At 33.0% G+C, this 12,761-nt stretch overlaps 2 protein-coding genes across 2 annotated transcripts in view; one reads left to right on the forward strand and one right to left on the reverse strand.

The window, feature by feature from the left end:
- Window positions 1–37: 37 nt before the first annotated feature.
- Window positions 38–12,761, forward strand: part of LOC106647496 (S-phase kinase-associated protein 1) — a 33,432-nt gene continuing 20,708 nt past the window's right edge. The window contains exon 1 of the mRNA XM_014363917.2: window positions 38–113. The gene's annotated coding sequence lies outside the window, so the exon portion shown is untranslated. The remainder of the gene's footprint in view (window positions 114–12,761) is intronic.
- Window positions 701–2,868, reverse strand: LOC106647494 (prenylcysteine oxidase 1). The gene is made up of 6 exons (XM_014363913.2): window positions 2,579–2,868; window positions 1,850–2,502; window positions 1,666–1,783; window positions 1,246–1,592; window positions 859–1,125; window positions 701–768 (listed from the first exon to the last, which is right to left on the reverse strand). The coding sequence occupies exons 1-5, from the start codon at window positions 2,661–2,663 to the stop codon at window positions 865–867; spliced, it is 1,464 nt and encodes a 487-aa protein (XP_014219399.2). The 5' UTR covers window positions 2,664–2,868; the 3' UTR covers window positions 701–768; window positions 859–864.

Consider the following 12,761-nt stretch of genomic DNA (forward strand, 5'->3'; position numbering starts at 1 on the left):
ACACCGTTTTCAATTTACTTACACAGAGTGAAATTTTCCAGCATTGGAGGGAACTCGGGAAAGTCGAAATAGATAACACACAGTTTATACAGTTGGTTAATTGATAATTTAAGGTAAGTACACCTTCTACGAAACAGATTTAATGAATTTGATTAACTTAGTCAAGTTTACTTTACATTTTTTGATTAGAAAATTAGATAAAAACCCGATGAAAAATGATTTCCCAATTATAACCTTAAATTTTTTAACTGATTTTTTCAAGTGTAAAAAATGTTCGGAAAGTTGATATAAACTTTGTGACTTGCTTCCATAGTTAGTAAAATATAACTAATAAAGTTTATTGGGATCTGGTTCTGGTATTATTGAAAGTAAACTAACATTAAACTGAAACCACATGGGTATAGGTACATCACAGAGTTTTCGTACTTGCATATTTGGATGATGATTTATTTATTTAATATTTTCAATTCTAAATGATTAAAGATATCTTAGTGGTTCTATTAAAAAGGATACCTCCTCTTCACACATTTGCTCTCGAATAATTTTTCAATCTAAGAAGTAAATTACGTTTGAATGTACTTATTATTACATTTGCATGCACAGGTGTAGTAAAATACAATTATCAGATTATCACATGTACAAGCTTGTGTATGTGAGGTGTAGAAGTGATCCAAAAACTAATCACACATTTTGTGACATTCAATATCGTTATTAAAAATATTGCTGATACTTACGTGTTGAAGCACACTTGTTCAAGCCAAACTGCATCTATGTAAATATGAATTAGTTCTTTGACCAATTATATTATACAAAAAAAAAACGATTCTTGTCTCGATGAAAATTATAAATCACATTTACCTATTGTCATAATTCTGAAGAAGGTGTTCGAGTCTTCATGTTTGGGGATTGGTGATGTGACATTGGGGGTACACATTTATGACCATAGTCATTGTAAGCTAATATAGCAGCGTTTCTTCCCCCTATGGCACTCATTTCCATGGCACTAGCAGCCCATTCGATTGCATTTACATGATACATAAAGTCATCAAGCTTGAATTTATCTAGTCTTCCAGTCGATGAATATCGAGGATAAGCTTTCCATTTGATTTCTTTCACTTCATTTATCTATGGGGTCATCATAAATTGACCTTTAGTTAGCCGTAAAATATTTAATTTTTTACTTTTATACAAATTCTAAGCGAGAAAAGAAACACTAATAACTCAGGCACTCCTAAAAAAACTTACTTTTAAAAAGATTTTGTCCATATTTTGCAATTCTTGTCTACTAAACACTTTCCACACTTCTGCATCAATGTCTTGTTTACCATCGACAGAGGATATCTTTCCAATACAACTAATTTTCGTTTTATCCGGATCACAGCTCATCATTCCTCCCAATTCATCTTCCACTTCAAAGTAGGAATAGTTAATTTTGCCTGATACAAACGTTGCAATTGTTGTTTGAAATTCTCCAGGAAAATGTAAATCTGGATTGTCAAATCCACTAAATGCTATTGGATTTTCATGATCACTTGTCATAGGGGTAGCAATAATGACAATATCATAGATACCGCTTGTTTCATTTTGTTCACCTGAAATATCAAATTTTAGATTAAATCCAAAAGTGACGATTTGAGGATGATATTTATGGACAATCATACAAACTTTGTCTGTGAAAAATTTCATACTTGGGACTATTTTCTAAAGAATGCTTGTGAATTTTTTTAACAGTAGAAGATATGACCGTGACTTTTTCATTTCTTGAGAGCAAAAACTGAGGCACCTGAGAAGATGTAAAATAAAAATTGTGTACACTCAAGTAATTATCGAAAACAGATAAGAAACGTACCTTTTTATTGCCACCTTTGATTGACCATAAATCAAAACCAACACCAGCCACTGACACACATCCCACAAAAGCATGTATATTTACATCCTGTCCATAATTTACCACAATGGTAGCCTTAACTAATTGATTGATCAATTCTTCTCCATAACCCAAGCTTGTTAGATGATCATGCATTGGCGTTTCCAACAATTGTGCAAACTCTTTATTCATGGACATAATCAAAGCAGTTACATTTTCAAAACCTACTCCCTTGTCTTGGTGTTCATAAATTCTTTGAAAATCATCCAATATTTTATCCACATATCTGTAAAGGTGTATTGGTTGCATTCCATATTTGTACAAAAGTTTGACCAATGTGATAGATTCCCAACTGCTTTCTTCAAAAACAAGTTCATCACCATTCCATATACCAAATCTTTCAAATGAAGGTGGTGTGTGCTCCAAGCCCAACTGATTGACAAAATCTACCATGTACTTGTTTCTTGGATGTATTATCGTACCTCCAGCTTCATATTCATTGCTTCCGAATTCAATGGAAGCCAAGCGACCACCAATTTTCTTGGCTTCGAAAACATCTATTTCCACGTTTTTGTTAAACAATTCTGTGATGAAATGAGATGCAGATGCTCCACCGATTCCAGCTCCAATAACAGCTGTAAGATTAATATAAAAGTTTATTTCATAAAGTTACAACAATAAAAGTGTCAACTACTTATTATTGTTACTTACCAACTTTTGGCTTACAAGTTATGGAACCAAAAATACATTTAATGTTGGAAATGCCGATAAGAAAAATTATAAGGTGCTTAAACATATTTGCAGGAGTACAAAGTATACAAAGAAATCTTGATACGAATCATTATCTAGACTGTAACCACAGACATTTCTTGTTCCCTTATTTTTTCACATCTTATTTTCTTACATGATTGATGTTTTTAAATCTAAATAATGAAAAACTTTACCGATCAATAATTTGTTCGTCTGAGAATGCATGTTAGGTTATGTTATCAAATACTGGTCATCATTACATACATTTATTTTGCTTTTATTTCACTTTAATATTTTCAATGAGCCTTTTAGTAATAATTGTCGATACCCTTTAAAAAAAGGGGGCGTTTTTTTAGCTCAAGTATTGCTAACGATTATGAGAAAGGAAGTTAACTTCATATAAATACATTTATGATTTTGTTCCAACACTTTTGAATGTATAGGCTCCGTGCACAAAGACACCAGCGCCAACTTGTGGCTGAGTGGTGAGTTCACGTGGTTACGAGAATACACGGAGTAGCATGGTTGCCTAGAGTCAATAATTTTTTTCATTAACATCAAGATCCTTTCTTACAGTCTGATCATCTCAATAAGAATCTCTAATTTCTTAACTTTACGGTGGTATTTTTTTCAGCATGAGATTTTATAATAATAAACAATGTGTATCATTTTTGGCGGGGCCTTCGTTCTGGGTTTCGAGTTATGAAATTCAGAAGTAGCACTTTGGCCGTTGTCTATGTATGAGGAAGTTTGCTTGCAAGCTCAAAGTAGATGGCGGCAGGATAAACCAGCTCTGTCATGGCGACTCCTGGAAAAATTCAAAATATATTGTTTAAAAAATAGTAGTTTTCCTACGAGTTTGAAAAGTCTCTGTTTGCGATCCGAGAGGTTTGCGGCCCGAGCCGAAGGCGAGGGATGTAACGAGGTTCGTAAAGGAGACTTTTCGAACGAGTTCCGGAAAACTGATTTTTCGCCCGAGGAAGTACCAGCCACCCAAAACCACCCGAGGGCGGAAAAATTTTTTTTTTATGACCTATGGCAAATACTATTATTTAGTCATATGAAACTAAAGAATGCACAGAAATATAAATAAAGCAATTAATACATTGATAAAACGGTTACCAAGTTTAGATGTATACATACATTTTATATGCATGCATTATCATAACAGCTAGTCCAAAAGCTCGAAAGAAGTTGTGGATGCGTTTTTGAGAGTTTTGAAATGAATGGGCAAAGTATGTATGGTAAGATGACAATTAAACAATTGAAGTTGTTGTTGAAAGATAGAGGTGCAAAGGTAACAGGAAGAAAATCGGAGCTTGTTGACAGGTTAATGATTTTTATAGGTTATATGTGTAATACTCCCTTGAGAATTACTAATTTAATATGTGGAATATCTATTTTGATGCAAATATTCACAGGTTGATTCATTATGAAAAAAATGATAACTTTAGGTTTGTACCTATGGAGGATGATGAAGTTTTAAGGACTCCTCCCCCAGATACTTACAAAGACGTACATTCATCATGCCCAATACCCTAGTCTTATACTGAAAAACATTTGCAACTTTTTTTACAAAAGATTAATCAACGCTCAGAAAAAGCGAATGAAATGTACAAATCCGGTTTTTTCCAATTCATAAGATATTCTTTCCAAAGTACAACTCTTTATTATATTCTAACGTAAATGATTATTACAACGCAGTATATGTGACATGAATGTTATTTTTTGAGATGATATTTATTTTGTAAGAGCTAATAGTAAGGCTGAACTGAAGAAACACATGCAATATGTAGTTAATGTTAGCTTTAATATGACAGGAAAGATTTTAGAATGTTCTTGTGACTGTCCAGTTGGACAATCCACATAAGCTCATTGTAAACATGATATAATACTGCTTTTAGCCATGAAAGACTTAGGGTGCGTATACATGGGAGTCCCGAAGTCCCGAGACTGACAGACTAAAGCTCGAGAAATCACGTTGGCGGTAAAATGTAAAAAGTATAAGGTGCCTCTTTGATCTCATTCCCTGTTTGTATACATAACGAGCTGTTCCTTGTGAAATTTAAGTTTGAAGCGTAATAACAGTTTAAGTAAAATTATTGTGTTACACATCTTGAATAAAAATGAGCAATAGTATCATAACAGTCAGTACAGTAATGTAGTTAAGTCAATTAAATTAATTAAAATTATGTTAAATATAAAGTCATAACAACATAACCTTTCCATCAAAAAGTTTTTTAACTTATTCATTGTAAATTGAGAATATTAATGTTTTATTTTAGTCACTCACCTGTAAATACTGCAATGAATCTCTAAACATTGCAAACAATAATTGGAATCACAAGTGTTTCAAGAAATTATCATCAAGTGAATATGTCTTGGTATCAAATGATGAAAATGAAGTTTTTCCAAGTAAGTTGTAGTATATTAAAACAATTAAAGGACTACTTATGCTACTTCTTGAAGTATATGTTTTATAACGATTTAAGCCTTAACGTCAAATCTGAAAGCTGCTGAAGATACTGAGACCAATAAAATAGACGAGTTATCGGACTCTCCTGTAAATAATAATTCAAGTAACAAAGGAAGTGAGAAAATCAGCCAAAATAATCAAGACTCATTTGATGAGTCATTGATTGTAGCAGTTCAAAAAAGACGACCCCTGTGGGATCACAAAAATATTCCTCCAGAGGAAAGAACCCATTTAAAGAAAAACATACATTGGCTAGCAGTTTGCAAAATGATCTCAACAAAAAATGTGGAACATGCTAAGAAACGATGGGAGTACTTAAGAGGCAAATATATGAAGACAAGAAAAGTAGTACTCTCATATAAGCCAAGTGGAGCAGCTGCTTCGGGCAAAAAGCACCCATCCGAAACATTTAAGTTTTATGCACTTATGCAGTTTTTGAATGATTCTACAGATCCTGTTCCGTAAGTAATAACTATTATGTACATAATGACACATAAGAGGCATATTAGTCTATAAAATATTTGTCTCGAATGTAGTACGATTTCATCGATGGATTCTACAGCAAACACAACGATGTTTGACTTAACTGATAATGAAGAAGCTGGTCCTGAAGAACCAATCATTCCAGATTTTTACAAAAAAAAGTCTAAAAAACGTACGTATTAGTATATAATTAAAATATCTTAACAATACCTTGAAAAGGTATTTTTACGGCTTACTAAAATCATTGCAGGTCAAATGGCTGAGGTTAATGACTTCGATACCCAAATTTTAATGTCTTAAAGACAATAAAACTTGAGACGGTGTTGATGGTTTCTTAATTCAAGTCGGAGAAATTATTCGCAAGGTACCTGAAGAATCAAGGCTGCTATTGCAGATTGAAGTTTTAGTGTTTTTAAACGAAAAAAAAAAGAGTTAAGTTCATAATTTATTTTTTCTTAAAGTTGTGTGCATTATAGATAATTATAAAAAATCAAAGAAGATTGTGATTGAATACATAGAAGACTGCGTTATAGAGATTGTACGTACTATTATTATTAAGTATAAAAATACTAAAAATACTTAAGTACCTGTCACGTTACAATGATATAAATGTATTAAGAAGGATCACATAGTATATTTTAAATGTAAGTAGACTAAGTGTAAGATTCCCATTGTGATTACAAAACATCAAAAAAAAATGTGAATATCTTACAAGAACAGCTGTACATAAATTGCATGCTATACTTATTATGAATTTAAAAAATAATTGAGTGTTTGCAAAATAATAAACGTAGTACATAAATAAATAAATAAAAACTATCTTCAATAATTTAATGATTCATTTTTAATAATATTTCTCGTCATACATGCCCATGGTTTTTTAAAAGTTGTTTGCATACAATATAATTATGATTGTTTGTGTACACTATTCCTCAAAAATCATTATTAAAAGCTTTGTTCCACTGAAACGGCACTGCTCCCTCGTTGACAGAAAAATTTGCATACTCATCTCTTATATTTACTGCTAAAATTCGTCTAGCCCTCTCACTGCCCGATTCCTCATTAATGTTTTGCAAACTCTGATATTCTTCATTTACTTGCATGTTTCCAAATGAATCAGAATAATCAGAATGTTCCGGTCTCTGCATTAATAAAAAGTTTTGCAAGCAAACACAAGCTTTTATTGCTTCTAATAAGTTTGGTAATGAAATTTTAACACTATTTCTAAAGAGTCGCCACGTACTTGTTAGCTCTCCAAAACTACATTCAACTATACGTCTTGCTCTAGACTGTCGGTAGTTAAACACTTTTTTTTCCAAACTTAAATTTGAACTTCTGGGATAAGGAGTCAACATAAATTTGCTTAAGCCAAAAGCTTCATCTCCTAAAAACACATGTGGTAGCTTCATACCTCCTGGTACCAAAGATCTTGGTGGTGGAATATTTAATTGGGCGTTTTTGATCATGTTACTTATCTTACTATTATGAAAAACTCCTCCATCACTTTGACGCCCAGCAGCTCCAATTTCAACAAAAATAAACTTTTTGTACGCATCTACGTAGGCTTGGAGGTGAACACTGTGATGCCCCTTGTAATCATAAAAGTAAGAACAACTGTTTGGAGGAGCCTAAAAAAACACAATGAAATTTTTATTTTTCAATACATTTCTGTACTGATAGATACATGTTATTTATTTAACCACCAAGTTATATATTTACCTGCATTGTAATCAGTTTACTGTCTACGCAGCCTAAGCAGTTGGGAAAGTTCCACTCTGCCTCGAATCCTGTTGCAATGTTTCTCCACACATTTTGGGTAAAATTACTTACAAAAACAATGGGTTTCAAAGTATTCCACAGTTCTCGGCAAGTTTCTTCTACAATTTTAGACGATGTACTTGGATGAACTCTGAACATCAAAGACAAAGTCTTTAAGTTATCACCCGTTGCAAGATATCGCAAAGTCAATTGTAAACGGATTGTAGCAGATATTGGATTCCGAAAAACAATTTTTTTTGATATCTTAGGGCCTACTGTAGATAAAAGATTATCAAATACTTTTGGCGTCATTCGGATAAAATTAAGAAAACCTTCTTTATCATGCAGTCTTAAAGTTATTATTAAATTGTTGCTTGCTCCTTGAGTTATTCTGTTCACTTCTTTGTACACTTCAGAAACCCACACTCGCTTTACCTTAGACTCTTTTTCGTGATTTAACAAAACGCGATGTATTAAAAGCAATTTTTTAATTCTATTTTTTAGTGCAATCTTGTCATGAGTATTAGCATTTTTTTTCAATAAAACTAAAATAATGTTTTTTAGGTTAGAAGATGTGAGGTGCATCGTTCTAGTTCGATTCGCAGTCAAACAATATAATTTTTTTCAATTAATAATACAAAGTGGTACTTTAACTTGTAAGACGTTTACGAGAGACCAATCAAAATTATACCGCCAACGTGATTTCTCGAGCTTTAGTCTGTCAGTCTCGGGACTTCGGGACTCCCATGTATACGCACCCTTACACTTAAGGAAATTGGGATTATGCCTCTACCACGTGACCTCAGTATATATATGACTAATATAGATGCGAAATAACACAGGTCTTATGGGAGGAATCTTGTTTTTATTTTTTTTCGCACTTAAAAAGATATTCAGCTTAAAAAGGTTGTTAATTCCATGTTACTGACATAATGAGAGTTACGTAGTTATTTTTTTCCTTTGGTGAATTCGTTCATGAAGGTTGAAACAGCGTTTTGAACGTATACGGAGTGCCGTTTAACCCTACTTTGAGCTGTTTATTTACCTCTGAGCATCAGCAGCAGTGGCGCAGCAGCAGCAACAGCTGAAACAAACAGCTCAAAGTAGGGTTAAACGGCACTCCGTATACGTTCAAAACGCTGTTTCAACCTTCATGAACGAATTCACCAAAGGAAAAAAATAACTACGTAACTCTCATTATGTCAGTAACATGGAATTAACAACCTTTTTAAGCTGAATATCTTTTTAAGTGCGAAAAAAAATAAAAACAAGATTCCTTCCATAAGACCTGTGTTATTTCGCATCTATATTAGTCATATATATACTGAGGTCACGTGGTAGAGGCATAATCCCAATAAGTTGTTGTCGAAGCAGTATGCACTCAAAAGCTTCAAACCTTTCACCATCCTACCAAAAAGTATAATGCATCCCCAATTAAAGCAGTGCAATTTCAAAGAAAAACCACAGAGCCTGGGTCACATGCACTGTATAGTGATGATTATATTTTGTGGTACAAAAATTATTTTTAGAAATATCATTGTTGCCAGAGGAATGAACAATAACATGTCAATAAAACAGATAGTTGAGCCAGAAAATATGTACGGTGTCGAGTGGGATCATTCTTGTTATACCAAGACTTTAAATATCAAAACATTGTTGAAATCATTGCATTTGCTCGATGTATCAAAAGAAGATATTATTATTATTATAGCTTCATGCATCCTTGCTGTATCAGATATTCAGATTCAGAAGTTTCCAAATCTTTGGTTAAAAAAATCATGGAGCCAACCTCATTTATATCTAAAGCAACTGACCATGGACACATCTATGAACAAGTTGCCATCGATGAGTTCAGCAAACAACATCACAATACTTTAGACATTAAAACATGTGGACTGTTTGTATCAATGGAACGTCCTTATCTTGGTGCTAGTCGAGATAGATTGCTGTACTCACTATCAATTGTTGAAGTGAAATGCTCTTATTCAAGTAGAAACCAAAAAATAAATGAGAAAACTGTTTCATACCTTCGAAGGGATGACGATGTCAATTTAAGTTTGAAAAGAGAACGTCCCTATTTTTACCAAATCCAAGGACAGTTATATGTAACTGGAAGGAGTTTTTGCGATTTAATTGTGTACACTTTTATTGATGTTGTCAGAATTTCTGTTGAAAGAGATGAAAATTTTATATCAGAAATGCTTGTTAAGTTAGATTATTTTTATTATACATATCTGCAACCAGCAATAATTGAAAAATATTTATTTAAAAACTATGGAGCTGCCTATCAATAAATGTTAAAAACGTTGTTTTCAATTTAAAAAATTTTTGAGGATCCATACATATGTGCATCTAGTAATATTGTGATCTCTGTTGTAGAGAAAAATTAGCATTTTTTATTAATTTTATGCTTATCCTAATAAAAATAAAATTTAAATAGTTCTAAGCGTACACACATATATTATTGAAACAATTTGTTACATATCTTTTGATATAATACACTCTTTAAAGTTTGTGAGCATGACGCACACTCCAACTATATCTGATGTCAATGGAAAGTAGTTGTGATTTAACCTTTCGAGAGTATGGTAAAACTTTTCAGCAATCCTATGATTCTTTCAACTTGTACTCGATGCTTCGATAGTTTTCGATCTTTTAATACCAGCTTGCTAGACAAAGAACCTGAGACTAAGGGCGTTGGTGTAGCAACAGTAATGCTGTAGGGAGCGAATATGTCTTGTACCATGAAACCTTTGTCACCCACAATTACATCACCTGCTTGACATTTTATTTGGAGATCACATCGTTCTATTATCTGTCGATCGCTTGTAGAACCTCCATAAGCAGGAGAGAAATAAGTTATTTATTAGTCCACCCGGACTCGTACCGATAATTGTTTTCATAGTACTAGTATTTTTATAAGTACTGAACAATGACTGCTTGTATGTTGGGTTGCTCGAAGCATCTACTTTGATTTCTGTGCCATCAACTATTACTCGAGTTTTACTGTAGTTCATTCTAAAATTATCTGTCATGAAAAAATCTACAAGTTCTCGGCTGGGCCACAAATCGATAAGTGACCATGTTTGTGACATGAACTTAATCCACGTTATGAATATGTTTCCCACTGCAATCTAAGGTACATTGAAATGTTCAGATAGTTCGAAGGGTATCGACGTAGCTTCCACAATACTAAAAACAGTTGGTTAGGTACAGATAAATTTCCAACGGTACTTCGTTCACATTTCAAATTATACACAGCAGGCCCCAACGAATATAACACGGTCATAAATTTATAGTAATTTTCTAATCCTGTTAGATGGAGCAAACTTTTTGGATTATCCTTGAAATCTTGGATGTCATAGCGAGGACTTTTCTCTGTCTGAGATGATATTGTTCTCTTTGCTTCGTGAAGGTTGGTTTGTTGGTTCTGAATTTGAAGAAAGCTGTCATTTTTTTCACTCTTTCCAAGTCCTATTGGTTCTACAATCTGTGTTTCATCAACATCATTTTGCTTGTACTGAGTACTCAAACCATTATTTACACTGGTTGTTTTTTCACTAATAAGCTCATAAGTACTAACTTCATTTTGAGTATTGCAATGAGATTTTGCAGGGATGGTTGATTCACAGTTGTCATTGTTAGATTTGGATGCAACAAAGATATGAGATTGTGAGCCACAAGTTGCCTCAACATTTCTATTATTGGCTTTTTCTACATTTTCATTAATTTTTCTCAAGAAAGGAGCAGCTCCTCGTTTAAGCTGAATTTTTTGTAATTTATATCCACCTAATAGGATTGAAACGATATTTCATTACTTTAAAAAATTATAAACTCATTTAATATAAACAAAAAATACCTGTAAAAGGCTCTGTAACGATATCTTTTGGATGAAAGTGTTGTTCGCAAATTCCATGACTTGAAGTTGGTACAAAATTTGGCCTTTCAATAACTTTCAGCCATTTTTTTTTATTACTCTGATTTGATGGAAATTTAAATTTTACTTTATTTTTACAATTTAAAACACTGCACTTCATTTTTTAATTCAATATTGATACCGTTTACGTATAGGTTATAAACATACTCCCCAACTCTAACGATACATCTCCGTTGATGTGTACAGTTGAGCTTTATTGATGTTTCATCTATTTAATTATTCTACATAAAATATAAGCAAAAAATATTTTTCCGCCCTCGGGTGGTTTTGGGAGGCTGGTACTTCTTCGGGAAAAAAAGCAGTTTTCCGATACTCGTTCGAAAAGTCTCCTTTACGAACCTCGTTACGGACCTCGCCATCGGCTCTGGCCGCAAACCTCTCGGTTCGCAAACAAAGACTTTTCAAACTCGTAGGAAAACTACTATTATATTGTTAAATTAATTACTAATTTTCATTAAATGCTATATAACGTATTTTTGACAGTAGTCTTCAAAAAAAAAATTTTGTTTTTAAACAATACATTTTGAATTTTTCCGGGAGTCGCCATGACAGAGCTGGTTTATCCTGGCGCCATCTACTTTGAGCTTGCAAAGCAAACTTCCTCATAGAAATTGTGTGAGGTCGTCTATAAGAGAGATGAAAAAGGTGTTTCGTCCTGAGAGCACGCCAGGACTCATCAGTAAGGCTGATGACGTGCTCTCTGCTTTAGACACAGAAGAGATGTGGGCTTAGACTGACTCGATCGCGCTTATATAGTAATCGTGCCTGTATTTCGCCGCTTGACGGGAGAGAGTTATTAGGGGCTTAGCCACCTAGCGAGTAGAGCCTGATGTGCGAGAGATGTGAGACGCCACAGATATATGCGTATGGTGGAAAATCGCTGAAATTTACCCGCCCCTTCGTTTTTTCTGATATTAAAATTTTTGCGCATTGTTTATGTAATAATAATAAGTAATAATTGACAATAACAATTAGATAGTTTTACCGTCACGTAATAGATGATGTATGAAATAGTCACTTTTTGGTTTGTTATTGTTACCTACTATCCTGTATATGAATACAATTTTTATTACTCGATTTTTTACATGTTCATAAACGATGATTACACTCTAATGATCAGTATAGTGTTAACAATTCATCATTAAATTACATTGAAAGAGATGCATGTGATGCAAGTGACTCAACTATTATTACAAGAATAGTATTTTACTTTTCGTTCAATTAAACTTGGCAATTGATGTTTTATTTTATTTATGTACACCTACACTCTTAGTGCTAAAGAACTATAACGCAAATGAACATAATATGTAACGCAAGTACATTTTTCACATTTCACGCTTTCATAAGTTAGGATCCGACTAGTATAAATACCTTTTTTTCAAAGTACTAGTTTTAGTTTTAATTAAAAACTACGTCCTATGTTTTTATAGGGAATGATCTTATTTCACTAAGTAGAAAAGAAATACACTTGCTTTCAGTGTATTATCTTT

This window comes from Copidosoma floridanum, unplaced genomic scaffold (genome assembly GCF_036245765.1).
Source record: "Copidosoma floridanum isolate Cflo_tuat_1 unplaced genomic scaffold, Cflo_Japanese_pri ptg000035l, whole genome shotgun sequence".
Lineage (NCBI taxonomy): Eukaryota > Metazoa > Arthropoda > Insecta > Hymenoptera > Encyrtidae > Copidosoma > Copidosoma floridanum.